This window comes from Rhinatrema bivittatum, chromosome 12 (genome assembly GCF_901001135.1).
Source record: "Rhinatrema bivittatum chromosome 12, aRhiBiv1.1, whole genome shotgun sequence".
In the NCBI taxonomy this organism is placed as follows: domain Eukaryota; kingdom Metazoa; phylum Chordata; class Amphibia; order Gymnophiona; family Rhinatrematidae; genus Rhinatrema; species Rhinatrema bivittatum.
The window spans coordinates 77283703-77302269 of NC_042626.1; the positions used below are offsets into that span (position 1 = coordinate 77283703).

General features: G+C 45.2%; 1 protein-coding gene across 1 annotated transcript in view; it reads right to left on the reverse strand.

The window, feature by feature from the left end:
• PSMB3 (proteasome subunit beta 3) overlaps positions 1 to 17672 on the reverse strand; it is a 40475-nt gene extending 22803 nt beyond the window's left edge. The window contains 3 exon segments of the mRNA XM_029573395.1: positions 16046 to 16153; positions 17490 to 17552; positions 17554 to 17672. Coding sequence (XP_029429255.1) covers positions 16046 to 16153; positions 17490 to 17552; positions 17554 to 17666 — 284 coding nt within the window. The 5' untranslated portion in view covers positions 17667 to 17672.
• Positions 17673 to 18567: the final 895 nt, after the last annotated feature.

Below are 18567 nucleotides of genomic sequence, written 5' to 3' on the forward strand. Positions count from 1 at the left end.
TTCTTTATTCCCCCCCTGCCGTTGAAGCAGTGAGTTGCGCTGGATATGTATTCCAAGTGAAGTATCAGGCCTTAATTGATTCGGGGTACTAACCGCCCACAACAAGCAAGCTACTCCCCCACTTTTTTGTGAATGCAAATCCTTTTTTCCACATTTCCTCTGCCATTGAAGCATAGAGCAATGTTGGAGTCGCATTAACAGTGAGTATGTTTATTGAATTAGGTTATTTGTCTCCAGGTAGTAGCTGTCATTCCCACAAGCCACCTCCATGCCTCTTCTCTTCATTCACATCCTCTAGACTTTTATCCACGCCCCTTTGAAATCCTTCACAGTTTTGGTCTTCTCCACTTCCTCCAGAAGGGCGTTCCAGGCATCCACCACCCTCTCTGTGAAGAAATACTTCCTGCCATTGGTTCTGAGTCTTCCTCCCAGGAGTTTCAAATCGTGACCCCTGGTTCTGTTGATTTTTTTCCAACGGAAAAAAGGTTTGTCATTCTCTTTAGATCATTAAACCTTTCAAGTATCTGAAAGTCTGTTATCATATCACCTCTACTCCTCTTTCCTCCAGGGTGTACATATTTAGATTCTTCAATCTCTCCTCATAAGTCATTCGATGAAGACCCCTCCATCTTTTTGATCGCCCTTCTCTGGACCGCCTCCATCCTGTCTCTGTCCATTCGGAGATAGGTCTCCAGAACTGAGCACAGTACTCCAGGTGAGGCCTCACCAAGAACCTGTACAAGGGTCCTTGGTGAGTCTCTCTAGCATGTCCCAATGATAAATATCACCCCAATATTGACCTGGGTAAATGTATCCTTAGCTTAGGAAAGGGGGCTATGGACCCCATTCTCGAATGAGTGCCTCATATTTCTAATGCCTCTCTCTTCCCAGTATTTAAAAGATTTTGATTGGCTCCCTATTGGAAATAGAGTATTGGTTTGTATATATGAGCTAAAAAAAAATATCTCCTGGGCCCTACTAGTCAATTTCTCCACTTCTCCCACAGCAGCAAGGTGACTTTAGTAGTCATTGGGATTGTGCTCACAAGCATCCACGTCCCTTTAGGCTGCCATATCAGGGCAGCCTAAAGGGCCCCACCCATTAAGGCTTGCTCTATAGTCACCCATTGTTTCTGTTCCCTGTGCCTATTCCAGTCAAAGATAGCTTAAATTTGAGCTGCCAGGAAGTACCAGCTTAAAATTTGGCACTCCCAAACCCGCCCCCCCTGTAATTTGGGTCTATACATTACAGCTTGCGTTATTCTTGGGGGTCTTCGCTTCCAGATATAAGAGAAAATCCGCTACTGCCAGCGCTTGATAATAATTGTGGGAATAGCAAAGCGGGAGAGATTGGAATAAATACGCCAACCGGGGAAGGACATTCATTGTCCCCGATGATATCCTACCAAACCAAGACAAATAAAGTTCAGACCACCTATCCAAGTCCCAAAAATATGTTTTGCATAAGGGGGGATAAATAAGTTGAAAGAGTGCTTTAGGATCACTATCAATGTACACCCCTAAATATTTAATCTTCTTATTCGCCCATCTAAATGGAAAAGAGGTTTTTAATAAATTGAGCTCGGCCGCTGGGACGGAAACATTTAACAATTCTGATTTTTCCACGTTCAATGTAAAACCAGATACCCTCCTGTAGTGCAGCCAAAGCTGCCTGTAATGAAATATTACGGCTTGACAAGGTAAATAAGATTTAATCGGCGAACATGGACATCTTGTATGCCTAGCTCTATTCCTCTAATTAGCTTATTCGCCCTAACTTGCCAAGGGTTCAAGGAACAACGCGAAGAGTAGCGGTGACAGAGGGCAACCCTGTCTCGTGCCCCTGTGTATGTCCCATTAACCTTTACCTTTGCTTTTGGCTCCATGTACAGTTGTTGTAACCAATTAAGAAAATGGGGGTCAAAGTTCATCACCTTCAGAGTGCTAAACAGAAACGGCCAGTGCACCATAATCAGATGCCTTTTCTGCGTCCACTGATAACTATTTTGTGTGTGTTATCAGCGGCCATTCTACTGGGGATGAAACCTGATCAGTGTGCACTAGACGGGCCATGACCTTATTTAAGCGGGACGCCATAATTTTCACTAACAGCTTTAGGTCAATGTTAATGAGGGAGATGGGTCGATAAGACCCGCATTGCGTGAGATCTCGCCCAGGTTTTCCCAAAATGGTGATCCAGCAATACTCGCCTCGGCTGTAAGGAATGTCCATCTCTCAGGGAGTTAAACATTGCATTCAAGGGGGTTACCAGAGAGGGTGCCTTGGCTTTAAGACCCTTAATTGCTGCTGGACCTCCAGAAGGGTGAGTTCTCTATCCAGAGCCCCCTTCTCCTCCTCAGTGAGAGCGGGGAGATCAACTTCTCTGATAATGTTCTATCGATATGGAAGGGTTTGCTTCATATAACACCCCATAAGATTGTTGAAAATCTATGCCTTATGTCCAGGGGAGAAGATAGTAATTTGCCTTCTGGATTCTTAATCCCTGGGATCTGGTTTTGGTGTACTTTATGTTTTAGATACCTGACTAGCAATCTCCCTGATCAGTTGTCCCATTCAAATTTTTCTTGGGTAATCAGCGACAATTTAGCCACTATCTCCTCATCCACCATAGCCTGCAGCTCATGTCTTAGTTTCTGTAATTTTGCAGAGGTGGCGGTAGATAGTGTCTGTTTGTGGCTCACGGATAAGGCCGTGATTTCCCCCAGTAGTTTCTGCTTTACCCTCTGGCAGTTCTTTTTGATAAGAGCTCCTCTGGATATAAGAAAACCTCTCACTACCACTTTCAAACATTCCCATATCAGGGCGGGGTTACCAACATTTGTAGATAGATAATCGGAGATAGTACTTTGTAGCTGCTTACAAAATTCATCATCCTCTGAGGGAATCATTTAATTTCCAAGGGCAAAAACCTTCCCCCCTCATTTTGGTTACATCTGTCTAGACCAACAGGTGCATAATCAGACCAAGTAGTGGTGGCGATAGAGAGCCGATCAACCTTCCCTACCAACAATTTGTCCACAAGAAAATAGTCTATACGAGAGTATGATTGATGTGGGGCAGAAAAGAAAGTATAATGTCCAACATGAGGGTTTCTCAGTCGTCATTCATCCACCAGGTTCCATTTTTTTTTTTTTTTTTTAATATCAATTTTTATTGACCAAGATAAACAATGTTATGTCAATACAATTATCAAATATGAAGACCTTATAATCCCTACCCTCCCCCCTTCTGTCTCTTCCCTGAAATATACCACAGGTGATCTATGAGAGTTATGAACTGTGTCCACAATTATGAACCCATTGCCCAGTCCAGCATTTGACTGCTGCATACTGCTAATTGATTCTTTGTACTACACATGTGGTAATAAACCTAGACATGCCTTAAACATGACTCATGGTGGTTATTGCTCTGAACATTTTAGAAAATAAAATACAATAAAACAAAAACTAAATTCATCTAGACAGCCATTTAACAAAGGGTCCCCACGATTGTTGGAATGCAGACAGTTATCCTGACGAATTGCGGAGTAAGATGTGCCTAGGTTCCATTTTTTTTTATAAGAGCTTTCAGCCTCTTCCTAATGGACCAGTGCCCCCCTGAAATATCAAGATGGAAGTCTATAGTCAAGTTAAAATCTCCCATTCCTATTAGGTTTCCCTCTCAAGTAAGCAGTCAATCCGCTCCAGGAAAGCTTTTTGGTCAGTATTCGGGGCATATATGTTAAGTAATGTGTTAAGTAATATGAAAGTTCCCCATGGTACTCAAATTTCACCAACACAAACTGACCCTCAGCATCTGCCACATGACTTATTTTATAGTCAAACCCCCTGTTTAAATAGTATGCACACCCCTGCATATTTGCACAGTTTGCTCACTGCTGAAAAGAAGCTATGGCCCATAAGAGGCCACGCAAGGAGATGCTCATAGCGACGCTTTTAAATGCGTTTCCTGTAAGCAAATGACAGTAGCCCCATGGGCTTGTATGTCCTGTTTAAGAAGATGCCGCTTGTGTGAGATATTAAGGCCCTTTACATTAAGGGATAATAGACAAAGAGCCATGAGGAATGTATGTAAATTTGTAAGCCATGGGCTGATGAGCTAATCAAGCAATACCAGCTGAAGCACCTTATCGTATATCTTCCCTTCACAACATCCTGGTTGATATCTATGTAGTTCTCTCTGTTAAAATAATTATACATGGCCCTGTTCTCCCCCCCCCCCAATTCCCTACCTACGAAGGTAGAGAAGGTCGGTGTGCACCCCAGTCAAGATACACAGTTCCTCCCGTTCCCACGGTAATCACAGACCATCATTAGCCCTCCCTCCCCGCCACAGAATTATACTTAGAAGTTCCCTGGAAATTGTAGAAAACAAACAAAGAATATCTTGTAGAGCTCTAGCAGCTACTCAGATAATATGTCCTGCATTATCCCACCTTAGAACTGGTAACAGACATAGAAGATAAAGTTTTGTAGCATGCATAGAGGGTCGATTCACCCATGTCCTTCCACATCAAGATTTGAAGTTATTCCGTTGTTCCGGCGCAGCCATCTCCCTCCTTTTTCGATCTGCTGGCATCGTGGCGTCTCAGGGCGCTCTCGTGTTGTTGCTGGAAGTGACCTTAACTGTTTGGCCCACTGATTTCAAACGGCTGCCTCTCGGTGGGGGTGACTGCTTAGTTGTTGTTCCCTCAATGGTCACCGCAATCCCCACCGGGAATAACCACCGGTATCATATGCCTTCTTTTCGCAGCGCTGAGGTGATTTCTCTATATTATAGCTGGCACTTAAGTGTTGCCAAGGAAAGATCAGCAAAGACTGATATGTTCTGCTCCTCCCATTTCCAAGATTGCTGTTTCTTTGCCGCTGATAAAACTCTCTCTTGCACTGGATATCGCAAGAAGCACACTATAGTGTCTCTTGGCAGTTTGTTCAGACGTGGTCCCAGGGTATGGTGTGCTCTCTCGCTTTCAAATCAGCAGGACGCTACTTGCTAAGTCCTTGTCAGATGTTTGTCCCCAAAAAAAAAACACAAATGCATAGGTCCCTTATCACCATGTGGCAAATCGCTTGTCTCTCTCTCTCTGTCTCTTGGAATGCCACGAAAGGGCACGAGACAGGGTTGCCTCTGTCACCGCTACTCTTCACGTTATTCCTTGAACCCTTGGCAAGTTAGGGCGAATAAGCTAATTAGAGGAATAGAGCTAGGCGTAAAAGAATACAAGATGTCCATGTTCACCGATGTCTGTCTCCATTTTAGTAAAGGATTCACATTGGGGCTGGAATTTTGTCAATTTTCACCGATTGAGTGTGATACCAATTGGACGCTCATCGACCTTGTGGCCTATCTCCGCCATGTCTTCTCTTTAACTCTGCTATTTTTTCCAGCATTTCACATTTATTTGTTTTTAAATTTCTGCGAATATTGCTGAACCACTGGCGAAATTCATCTCTGGAAGGCACCGAAGCCTGCGAGTGTCTTTCTTCTACTGATTGCATTTCTGCTTCCATTTCATTTAGGTCCGCCATCTCAGGCTCGTCTGGCTCTGCTAGGCCGTCCCAATCTGCTTCTCCTTTTGTGTACGAGTATTGGCTGAGATCGGCACCTTTTCTTTTTGCTGCCATTAAGACAATAGTTAGGGTAACTTCAGCTTCCAAAATTTCCTCGGCAAGGGAGGGAGGATGGCGATTCCCACGTTAGCTAGCTCTGGGTGCCCGGCAGCTCCTTTTCAGGCTGCCATCTCTGTCTGTGACATCATTGCCCCCTCTTGCGATTTGCTTTTCAAGACGACAAATATGCCTCATACCAAAAGAAAAGGCTAAGTTGAAGTTTCCTTCCATTACCTTGAACTCGTCACAAAGAAGCATACCGGAGTGTTTTGCTGCACCCCTATCTACTCCTGCTGAGGGAGGTGAATTGGAGTGAGGTCTAGCCCTCTAGGTCGAAGAGATCTCGTTAAGCCCAGGAGCACCAGAAACACCGTCTTCCCCCAGCATTGGTGAAATGCCGCCAAGAAAGCTGTCGGGGGGAAAACCGAGAACCTGCCAGGATAGCAGAGAATCTCTGGAATAACAGAGGAAAAGAAATCTGGCGCAACGCCTGCTTGCGGGATCCGCGGAGGCGAGCACGCCGATGACCAGAATAACGTGCAGGACCCGGGAACAAGCTGGTGAGATTATTATTTATAAAAAACCACCAACAATTACGTTGGAAACTTTATGGAATCTCCTTGTTGAACTAGATTAATCGATTTCATCTTCGACTCAAGCAGTGAAAGAAACAAATAATGTGATTACATTGAATATAGATTCCTTGAAGAGTCAGGAAGGGAAAATTGAGATTTTGGATACTCACCTTACTCAAGTTGAAAAAAATACAACATCAGCAAATTCTGAATGAAAGAAGTAGTAAGAAAAATGGAAAATATTGAAAATATAACTTGAATATTAAATTTTCCAATCATTAAACAGATGAACCCCGTTGAGTTATTCAAGAACTATGTTTCCCAAGTTTTGAAGATAACAACCACTGGCATACACCCTGATGGTAAGGCCTATTATATACACCAAAGAAAGAACGCGGAGGAATGGAAAGATGAATCACCACTGCTGGAAGCCTCAATTAATATATTTGAATTACTCCAAAACTCACTGATTTGAGGTTAAACAAGAGGGACTTATTAGTGAAGGTTGCTGTCTCAACTGATAAAGAAAATGTACTAAGATTTTTCCTCCGGTCAAGGTTACAAACCTTCTCTGAGAGAGAGCGGTTTTAAGTGGTGTACCGCAAGGATCGGGTGTTGGGACCGGTCCTGTTCAATATCTTTGTGAGCGACATTGCGGACGGGATAGAAGGTAAGGTTTTGTCTTTTGCGGATGACACTAAGATCTGCAACAGAGTGGACACGCCGGAAGGAGTGGAGAGAATGAGACGGGAATCTAAGGAAACTGGAAGAGTGGTCGAAGATATGGCAGCTGAGATTCAATGCCAAGAAGTGCAAAGTCATGCATATGGGGAGCGGAAATCCGAATGAACTGTATTCGATGGTGGGGGGAAAGGCTGACATGCACAGAGCAGGAGAGGGACCTTGGGGTGATAGTGTCTAATGATATGAAGTCTGCGAAACAATGCGACAAGGCGATAGCAAAAGCCAGAAGAATGCTGGGCTGCATAGAGAGAGGAATATCGAGTAAGAAAAGGGAAGTGATTATTCCCTTGTACAGGTCCTTGGTGAGGCCCTCACCTGGAGTACTGTGTTCAGTTCTGGAGACCGTATTCTACAAAAAGACAAAGACAAGATGGAAGCGGTACAGAGAAGGGCAACCAGGAAGGTGGAGGATCTTCATCGCATGACGTACGAGGAGAGATTGAAGAATCTAAATATGTACACCCTGGAGGAAAGGAGGAGCAGAGGGTGATATGATACAGACTTTCAGATACTTGAAAGGTTTTAATGATCCAAAGGCAACGACAAACCTTTACCATAAGAAAAAAATCAGCAGAACCAGGGGTCACGATTTGAAGCTCCAGGGAGGAAGATTCAGAACCAATGTCAGGAAGTATTTCTTCACGGAGAAGGTGGTGGATGCCTGGAATGCCCTTCCGGAGGAAGTGGTGAAGACCAGAACTGTGAAGGACTTCAAAGGGGCGTGGGATAAAACACTGTGGATCCATAAGTCAAGAGGCCGCCAATGAAGAGTAGGTGACTCGCCAGAATGATGGCTACTGCCTGGAGACAATACCCTTATTCAATAAACATACACATGGTTACTGTGACTCCAACATCACTCTAAGCTTCAACAGCAAGAGGAAATGTGGAAAAAAGGATTTGCACTCACAAAGACGGGAGTAGCTGGCTTGTTACGGCGGTTACTACCCCAAACCAAATATCCAAATTACTACCTCCACCTTCCTCTATTCCTGATGCCTTTCAACTAGCTTCATCACTCCATTCTTATACTTCACTTTCAATGCATATCCAGCATAGTTCTCTGCTTCAACAGCAGGGGGAGAAGAAAAACTGTTACTTCACACATCCAGCAGAGGCTCTCTGCTTAACGGCAGGGGAGAAGAAAAACTGATACTTCACGCATATCCAGCATAACTTCAACGGCAGGGGAGAAGAAAAAAGGATTCACACTCACAAAGCGGGGAGTAGCTGGCTTGTTACGGTGGTTACTACCCCAAACCAAATGTGCCTGATACTTCACTTTCGATGCATATCCAGCATAGCTCTCTGCTTCAACGGCAGGGGAGAAGAAAATAACTGATACCTCACGCATATCCAGCAAAGCTCCCTGCTTCAACGGCAGGGGAGAAGATAAACAACCAATAAGGGCTGTATAACATAATCTGGGTAAAAACAAATAAGCATGGGTGTAGCTTGCTTATTGCGGCGGTTACTACCCCTACTACCTCTAACTAATCAAGCTAGATATTTCACTTGGATGCAGCTCCATCACCGCTCTCTACATTAATGGCGGGGGTGGAAGGGAATTAGAACCAAGAGCTAAGAGAAACAGATAAGTATGAGAGAAAAAATGAGGGAAGCTTGCTGGGCAGACTGGATGGGCCATTTGGTCTTCTTCTGCCATCATTTCTATGTTTCTCTGGGTTTACCCAGACTTAACTAGAAGCACACAATTGAGAAGGAAAAACTGTCTTGCCTTTAGACAGGATGTGCTTGATAAAGGGGGGCACATTTTTTGCTGAATACCCATGCAGGTGTTAAGTTAAATATAACAATGAGAATTATATTTTCACTGACCTGGATCAAATTTTATTTATTTATTTTATTTATTTAAAATTTTTATATACCAACATTCATCAGGGATATCACATCGGTTCACAGTGTAACTCAAACAGACACCTGGGGAAGCGTTTTACATCGAACAGAATTATATCGAACAGTTATAACATGTTAACAATAGAACAAGAAAGGAGGGGAGGTAAGAAGTGGGACAAGGAAGGGAATATAACATTAAATGTTAATAACAAGTTTTGCAGATATAAATAATATAAAATAGAATAACAATAATTTCAATATCCATTAAGAAGCGATGACATAGTGCAGATGGCAGATGGAGGGGGAGAGGGGAAGGAAGGTAGAATGAGAGGAGTTTGGATTGAGAAGAGGGGGTAGAGGGACAGGGTGGGGAGGAGGGGAAGGAAGGGAGGGTGTAGTGGGGTGGAGGGAAGAGGGTGAGAGTACTGAGAAATTAGGGGAAGGTAGGCAAACTGTAAAGTAAGGAGAAAGAAGAAAGGATGGGAGAAGATGATGAAGAAATTAAGTGTAAGCTTTAGTAAAGAGCCATATTAGGCTCTTTACTAAAGCTTACACTTACAATTTACAAACCTAAGAGCCATATAAGGGGGCTCTTAGGTTTGTAAATTTGAGCATCCAGCATTACATGTAAGTTGGGAGGGGTTCAGTGTAATAATTCTGAAAATTTACCTGTATATGCTCATAATTCCTGTGTCTCTCCCTCATATTTCATTTTATTTTGGAGACTGGGAGTTGTTTAATTGTGTTTAATAATATTATTTCCATAATGTATATTACTGTTTCCTCCAATATTGCCTAGAGCATATACCCACACATTTAAAGAGAAAAGTTTTAGGGGTACATTAGCATTGAAGCAGAAAAAAAAAAACCCCTTGCACAGCACCTTCTGAGAAAAAATGTGCCCCATTGCTTTATGATATCACTCCCAGAAACCCAAACTGCAAGAACTATCCACCCAGAAAACCATGCCCCAAACTATAAACCAAACCGACCCTGCGCTAAAGAGAAACAGCTAGCAGGGTAACCCTACCAACCCGGGAAGACTCCGAACCAGCCCACATTCCCACTCAGCAACCCCTTACCCACCTCCTCCGTCCACCCCAGGCAGAAAAGCCAGACGAAAGAGCCCCCGGTCCATGATAAAATGTCCTAACTAGAAAGATGAGCATCCAGCCTGGCAAATAAAGATGAAAAATATGACCGGGAAAAACAGGCAAAGCGTCACTGTGAAAGGTGAACTCAGCAAGAACGAAGGACAATGCCCAGGAAGGAGCCAGGATCTCCATGTAGTAGATTCTAAATACACCACATAGCTGGACAAGGAAACTAAAAGTACACAGTAGTTACCAACAGCCACCATGGTCTCCTCCCTCTGTCCCGAACCCAGTAGCCGAAACATACATAGGACAGCTCCAGCAATATAAAAACAAATAAATATCTATCTAGATCAGATCACCCACTTCAGGGGGCACCCCAGAGGAGCAATTAAGGACAAGGATATATAGCCAGAAAGACTCTCAAGGGGCAAGAGCAGAAGCTCTGGCAGCCGATCCTCAAATCCTCCGGAGGAGTTCACGGATCTCCGATTTACCGCCATGTAGCACTCGAAGACAGGCTGGATATAATATTGCATAGGTCAGGCCACGATTGCTAAGTTGTTGGGGGATTTTTTTTTATTTATTTATTTATTTTTTAAACATCCACAAATGCAGCTCTGTGTCGTTGCACTTCGGGTGAGTAGTCTTGAATGAGAAAAATGCAGTTGTCCTTGTAAATAATCTTTTAGTTTGCGGCTAGCATCAAGCAGGTGACATTTGTCCTGGAAATTATGTCAACGGAGGATCACCACCCTTGCATTTCGGTCAGTGTAGTTTGGCAGGGGCGCCAAGGCCCCTTTAAAGGAGGCCTGTAGCAGAGGAGAGAACCCCACTGGCTCTAAGCCCTCCCCATGCTCTGGGGCTTGCCTACAATCCGAATATTATTGCAGCGGCCCCTATTTTCTAGCTCATCTTGGATTTCCTCTACTGCCTTGTGCCCCTTTTCCAAGGCCTCTAGCTTTTGTCGAGTAGTGGTGAGGGAGTCCAGCCGCGCAGAGTGCTCACCCACTGTAGAAACCACCTGCGAGACATGATCCACTACTGGAGTGGATTTTGTCGACCACCTGACTGATGGCGGTCTTCAGTGATGTCAGCAGGGAGCGTGGCATCCATGTCTTCGATGCAGCCTCCTCTGCACAGGCTGCACGGTCCAACAGCAGGAGCGTTTTGCCCAGACAGCCTGCTCTCCCCACATTAGCAGGAGGGATTTTTTAGCAACTTTGTCTGCCATAAGAGAAGAGCGCAGAGCTGGTAAACAACAAGAAAATGCTGTCTATAGGCTATGGGGAGATGTGACTGATCAGTGCTAATGTATCACGTGACCAGCCAACCGTGCTTTTTAATAGATTTATAAATGATCTGGAAAGGGGTTACGAAGAGTGAGGTGATCAAAATTTGCAGATGACACAAAGTTATGCAGAGTAGTTAAAATCTCAAGTGGCTTGTGATAAATTGCAGGAGGACCTTGTGAGACTGGAAGATTGGGCTTCCAAATGGCAGATGAAATTTAATGTAGACAAGTGCAAGGTGTTGCATATAGAGAAAAATAACCCTTGCTGTAGTTACACAATGTTAGGTTCTATCTTAGGAGTTACCACCCAGGCATCAAAGTAGATAATACACAGGAATAGTCAGCTCAGTGTACTGTAGCAGTCAAAAAAGCAAAAAACAAACAATGTTAGGATATATTAGGAAGGGAATGGTGAATAAAAACTGTGGATGTCATAACACATCTATCACTCCAAGGCAAGACCGCATCCTGAATATTGTGTGAAATTCTGGTTGCCGCATCTCAAAAAAGATGTAGTTGCGATGGAGAAGGTACAGAGAAGGGCAACCAAAATGATAAGGGGCATGGAACGATTCCCCTATGAGGAGAGGCTAAAGAAGTTAGGGCTGTTCAGTTTTGAGAAGACGCCGAGGGAGGATATAATAGAGGTCTACAAAATTCATAAAAGGACTTAAACAAGGTAGAGTAAATAACCAATTTACATTTTCAGATAATAGAAGTTTGGGTACTTGCCAGGTTCTTGTGATTTGATTGGCCACTACTGGAAACAGGATGCTAGGCCTGATGGACCTTTGGTCTGACCCAGTATGGCATATCTTATGCTGTTCTCTGATGGGGCAAGAAAATTCTAGAGCACAGCAGTTTATCACCTCTAGGACCCATTGATCAGTGATGAGCCTGGTCCACACCTCGTGAAGGCGTCCACTGACAGCTTCCACAATTGAAGTCAGGCTGGTCCATTCTTTGTGAGGATTTACTGCCTCCGGCACCCTGACCTGGTGGGTCTGGGAGAACCCCGAAATGAATGCTGCCTTCCCAATCCCTGTTTCTGCAAGGAAGCCAAAGAACGTTTGTTGGGGTGAAACCTTTTATAATCCCGATATGGGCATGAGCCGGGAAAGTCTTCTTGTCCTCCGGCAGCTTGCTCCCCTTCAACTCCCCCAAATGCTTCATTAAAAAGGCACACTGTATGCCCCCCCAGCAAAAACCTCCTTAAAGAGACGCGCCTTATCCACAGCCGGTCCCCCGCAGTGGAACCTTGCCCATTGGTTTAAAAAAAAAACCCAACTGAAAACCTGGCTTTTCAGCCAAGCCTTCTCGGAAAGATAAACTCCCAGAGACCGATTCTCCTTTCCGGAAATATAATCACTCCCAGATGCAGACTCGAGCAAGGGCTCTCCGCTCTCACGAACTTGTCTTTACAGCTCGTACCTCCGGGCTCCTCTCCAGAGATCTCCCACCCTAAGGTTCCAACCCCCATTATGTCTAATGGCTCTCTAGCATGTCCAAATCACCCTAGGCTGACCAGTCCTCATATTGTATGTCAGTCCTTGTAATTAACCTGCAAATGTATCCTTATTTATTCCTTAGGTATTCCTAGGTACTCCGTATGCACATATATTCCTTTAACTTGTTCTCAAGGTTGTAAGCGTTTCACCTAGCATTCGTTTGCTTATGTTCCCTGTAATTAATGATTACTCAAAGTTGATTTGAAGTGAAGTTCTATGTATATTTATTCTCTCTCACTCGTTTTTCTATTCACTTGTATCTCATGTTCCCATGTTCCTTGTACCGCCCCCAGGCGACTTTCAGTTTCTATGTAAACCGGTGTGATTTTATACAGGAACATCGGTATAAAAAAGTTATAAAGTAATTAATTGTTTAAGGTCCTCTCCAAACAGTAGCTTTCCTTTAAAAGGAAGATTGCACACCTATGACTTGGACCACATATCCGCCAACCAATTCAGCAATCACAGAGGTCTTCGCAAAGATACTGCCAAAACCATACTCCTTGCCAAAGTCTGGACCAAATCATACAGTGCGTCCACCACCTTAGAACTGCCAGTCGAGGCAGACTCCTCCTCCTAAGACTTCCATACCCACCGTAAACAGGCTCTTTGCATCAGACTACCACAGACTGCCGCCCAAAGGCTTAAGGCCAAGACGCCAAACATGCTCGTCAACTGAATTTCCAGCTTTCAGTCCTGAGCACCCTTAAATGCAGCCAACCCTGCCACTGGGATGGTAATTGTCTTGGTGACTGCCAAAACCAAAAGCATCCACCTCTGGGCAACACCAAGAGCTTCAAAGTGTTCTCCTTTAAAGGATATAACTTCGTCATTGCCCTGGCAACCTTGAGACCTGCTTCTTCCCTTTCTTAGGCAACAGAAAAGCCTTTGGCGGACCTTGCAGCCCATCCAGGGTGGGTGGAGGAGTGTGGAGAAGTAGCCTAGTGGTTAGAGCAGTGGGCTACAAACCAGGAGACCAGGGTTCGAGTCCTGCTGTCGCTCCTTGTGTCACTTTATTCTCCATTGCCTCAGGTACAAACGCTGGGGTAGATTTTATAAATGTACGCACGGGCGTACTTTTGTTCGTGCACCAGGCGCGAACAAAAGTACGCTGGATTTTATAAGATACGCGCGTAGCCGCATGTATCTTATAAAATCTGGGGTCGGCGCGCGCAAGGGGGTGCACATTAGTGCAACCTGCATGCGCTGAGCCCAGCGCGTGCTGCCTGTTCCCTCCAAGGCCGCTCCGAAATCAGAGCGGCCTCGGAGGGAACTTTCCTTCCGCCTCCCCTCCCCTTCCCCTCCCTAACCCACTCCCCCTGGCCCTATCTAAACCCCCCCTACCTTTGTTGGCAGATTTACGCCTGCAGAAAGCAGGCGTAAATCTGCGCGTGCCAGCGGGCTGCTGGCGTGCCATCACCTGACCCAGAGGCTGGTCCAGAGGCCTCGACCACGCCCCCGAAGCACCCCCGAAGCGCCGCCTCACTCGTGGCACGCCCCCGACATGCCCCTCCATGCAAACCCTGGGACTTACGCGTGTCCCGGGGCTTGCGCGCGCCGCCGAGCCTATGCAAAATAGGCTCGGCGCACGCAGGGGGGGGGGGGGGGGGGTACGCGCATACCCCTTTGAAAATCTACCCCTTAGATTGTAAGCCCTCTGGGGATAGGGAAATACCTACAGTACCTGAACATAATCCACTTTGAAGCGCAGAAAAAAAAAAAAAAAAAGTGCAAAGCGTGGAATATAAAAATCTTAAAAAAAAACCCACACCCAGGATTAGGTCCACCCCTTCATTAGACTCCTCCTGGAAAACTAATTCCCAGCTCCTTTAGAAACTGGGGAATAAGAGGGCTCAACTCCTCTTTGCGGAATAACCAGTCCACCAGTTATCCTCCTCTGCAATCGGCATCGCCTTTGTCGGGGACCCCCCCACCCCACCCCAGACCTCTTGAGCATCTCTGTGGCTTCTGATTTGGGGCCAGTTTACTCTCTTCTCTCTCCTGGCCAAATAGGCTTTGGGCAAAAGTAAAACAAAGTCTGTAGAAAAATCCTCCACCATCGCTGCCTCCGTCGTCTCCCTGCCCTTCCAAACCATACTGCACTGCACAGTGGGGGAGGGACGTCCCTGGGCTCCTGTGACTTTGTTTGTTGTCATATGCACTTTTCCTGCCTGCTGCATTTATATCTCGCTCAGGAGCATCCATGACAGGCCCGTGATCAGTAGTCCTCCTACCGCCCTCCACATAGTACAGCAAAGTTAAGCCGCATGCAGCTGGAGCCACAGGCCCGACAGGATTTCTAGTGCTTAGAGGCCAGCACCATTAAGGCAGCGCACACAGTGCTGTCACACAGTCATCTTCCTCAATGCCCTGGACCTCCAGAATACAGGACAAACTTGTCACTGCTTCTTCCCCAAATGCCTGCCATGTAACTCCAGATTTTTGTTTTTTTAAAGAAATAGTACCGTAGCTGCAAACCAAGGGAAAAACCAAACAAACCCCGACAGAAGAAAAGAATGCTTCCGTGCTGCTGGCTGAAGCCTTAGGCAGAAAGAGGGAACCAGGACCCCTAAAGCCGATCAGGGGTTGCCAAATCCTCCGCTCGCCTGGCTCAACCTGAACGTTGACCCCTAAAAGGTACATAACACCTCAGGGAGTGTCTCTTAATTTTGTTTCTGCTCTCTAGTTTTTGGTTTCCTACAGGTTTGCATCTCTACCATATGCAGAATGTAATTTGTTTATATATTTTGAACCTTTAAGACTGAAAGGTTTTTGGTTCCTTTGTTGAATGTGAGGGCTCCAGTTCAGGGGCTCCAACCCTGGGTTCTATGTTCATCCTAGGAGGGGAAGGTTTTGGTTGAATTTCATAGTGTGGCTTAGGTTCAGGGTCAATACTGAGGGACTGCAAGTGGCACTTTGTTATGTAGCAGTGCTTCAAAATTTTTATTCTCTGCTAGGAGGGATGCAAAACCCATTTGTCTGGACTGATCTTGGGTCAGAACAGGAATACAAGACACTACAGAGGATTAAAAATGTATATGTGCTATGTGATAAGATATACAATGCTGTTACACTCTTGTTTCTTGATAATATTGTTCATGACTGATAGCAATAAAATCATCAATTAAAAAAAAAAGAAATAAACTCAACTCAGCCTTCTGCCTGGGCCCTCCACGTGAGAGATGCCATGTTGGCTCAGCCCAGCTATTTGTACAGTGGTTCCATACCTTATGCCCTCTACCACATCACTTAGCAGATAACGGGATAACCAGCTTCCAGTTTTGGTGCTGTCATCCAGACATTCATATTCTGGATGTTTTTGCTATATGGCATGTAAAACCTACCGTCTCTCGTACAGCAAGTTGGACACCATACTCATGAACGTCTGGGGTTTGATTTGGCCGCCCTTCCTTCAGTTCATAAGATTCTGTCGAAACTTCACCCGTTGGGAACTGCAAGCAACAAATCATGGTATGTTAAATCTCATTGCAGGAGTCCACCATCACAGCTCCTGCTTTACAATAAATGTATGGGTAGGCAACTACTTGACATACAGTCTGTAGAGCCACTGCAGAGCTCCAGCAAATCTGAATACCACAGTTCTATATTCCAAGTACCATTGCCTTCTCCTTACCATCACTTCTCTCACTCAGCCTAAACCTAGCATTTCTCTCTATGCAGTAACTCCCAGGGAACCCAAGGAGCCAGCACTGAAAGCAAAGCTAGCTCAATGCAGCACTGCTTATTAATGTAATCAACTCTTCGCTGCAAGCTGATTCTTCTAGTTGTGTTGCAGTCCAGTAGTATGGGGGCCCAAAGAAAAAGCTATGATAAAGAAAAATGGGCATAAAAAGGCTCTGGTTCATGAAATAATCTTTTCAGATATGCAAGAGGAGGGGAGGGGGGCTGCTGTTGGTTTACAGTTGGGAATTTATCTGCTCATCTCTCTAAAGTAATAGATAACCTGAGGAAAACAAGTGGCCAGACAGTAGATGGCAGACACAGCTCTGACTCTGTTATTCAATAAAGCAGTCATACTGGGGAAAATGACATTATTCTGGCCCTTTTGAGCTCTCACACTCTTGATGGCATACTGATATAGGTCTGATAATTTCACTGGCAGGTTAATCAGTCTCCAGCCTTCTCTAACAGCTGAACAGAACAGAGTAAAGCACAATTCATGGATAAGCTCAAGTCAATGTGTACAAAGCTAAATAAGGAACTTACTCATAACATGTATTACTCTGTTATCACTGAACTAGCACTCAAGGCAAGGAACAAAAAAAAAAAATAAAACAAAAACACACAAGTCAATATAAAAATAACAAAAACAAGTCTAAACAACCAACAATAATTCAAGACATAAGAAAAAGTGAATGGAACACGGTAAGCATCTCTCAATCATAATTAAAAATGGAAAAATTATTCACCTGATTATTTTGTTTTGTTTAGTGTAGACAAATGGACTCAGGACCAATGGGTTATCTTGGAAATCACCTCAGGAATTTTCAACTGGGGGAGGAACCTTTTGGTATCACCCCAGGAGAGTGGGGTACAATCTTTTCTCCAATTTAAACATAGAATTTCTTTTTCCAAACAGCATAGAATTTCTTTTTCCAAACAGCATGTCCTGCATCTGCTGGAGAAATACTGAAGGGCTGTGGTCACTGCAGGGATGTTTGACCTCAGCTTTGAAACCTGACTCAGACTCCATCTGCTGGCAGGGAAGCATAATCCATTGGTCCTGAGTTAATCTGGCTACAAGCTCAGAAACAGGCAATTACTTACACTGTCTGCACATCTGTAGCCAGCCCTGCCAGGCCAATATACAAGCGGTCTCCCATAGGGAAATCTTCTGGAATCCGTAGTCACCATCTGAGCCTGGACTCCGAAACGTCGGTCTGCTGCAATGGCAACACAGTTCTTCCCCCTCATGGCCATAACGGCCCCACCATTATAGGACATAATAGACTGAAAATACAGAGCAAGAAGGAGAGTCAATGTGTTTACTTAATAAATGACAGCAGAGAGCTGATCCCGAAAATCAACGGCAACTTCACTGTTGGATTGCCACGAAATGTACAAAGGGCATACATGCAGTAGCGGTGGCTGCTAAGCTCGAGCGATTCAATGCAGCACTCTCTTTTGCAAAGTGATGGGGTGAGAAGTGCCAGGACTTAGCTCTAGTGAATGTGAGCACATCAAGAGTGAGAGCTCTGCTAGAATCGCACAACCTCCAGACCCACAGCCCTTTACTGGAGCCACGGGCTGCCCCTGCAAGTCTCTGGTTGAAGGGGCAGAGAATAGCAGCAGGAGGTCTTGAAAAAGTGCGATCTTAACTTCTAATCACAGAGCCATTCTTGCACTGCTCTCCCTCTCCCCCTGCGTGCATGGGGGGGAGAGAGAGAACAGTGCGAGAATTCAGCCTTTCAGGCACTTCATAGCAGATCAGAGGCGGCTACTACAGCTATTTCCCTATCCCCGAGAGCTTACAGTCTAACTTCCTCTCTCTGATGCACGCGCACAATTACCCAGGGCCCGGCACCGCCGCAGCCACCAAGCGAAAGCGTAGCCTGAAAAACTACGGGGGGGGGGGGGGCGCCGGCACCGGACCCTCTCCCCGCTCTCACCATGCTGAATCCGGATCTCAGAACCAAAGCACCGCAACGAAGAAACGAAAGAAACAGCTCAAAAGCTCCCCTAGATGCGCCTCTTCCTCGTCTTCCTTCACCTCAAACCTCCCATTGGTTTAGAGAGCACGCAGAGGCAGACTTGCGCCCCGATAATTGGCCCGCCTAACTGCCAATCAGAGGGCAACAGGTTTGGTTGCGCGGAAGAAATCACCCATAAAAATGAAGAGTCACAG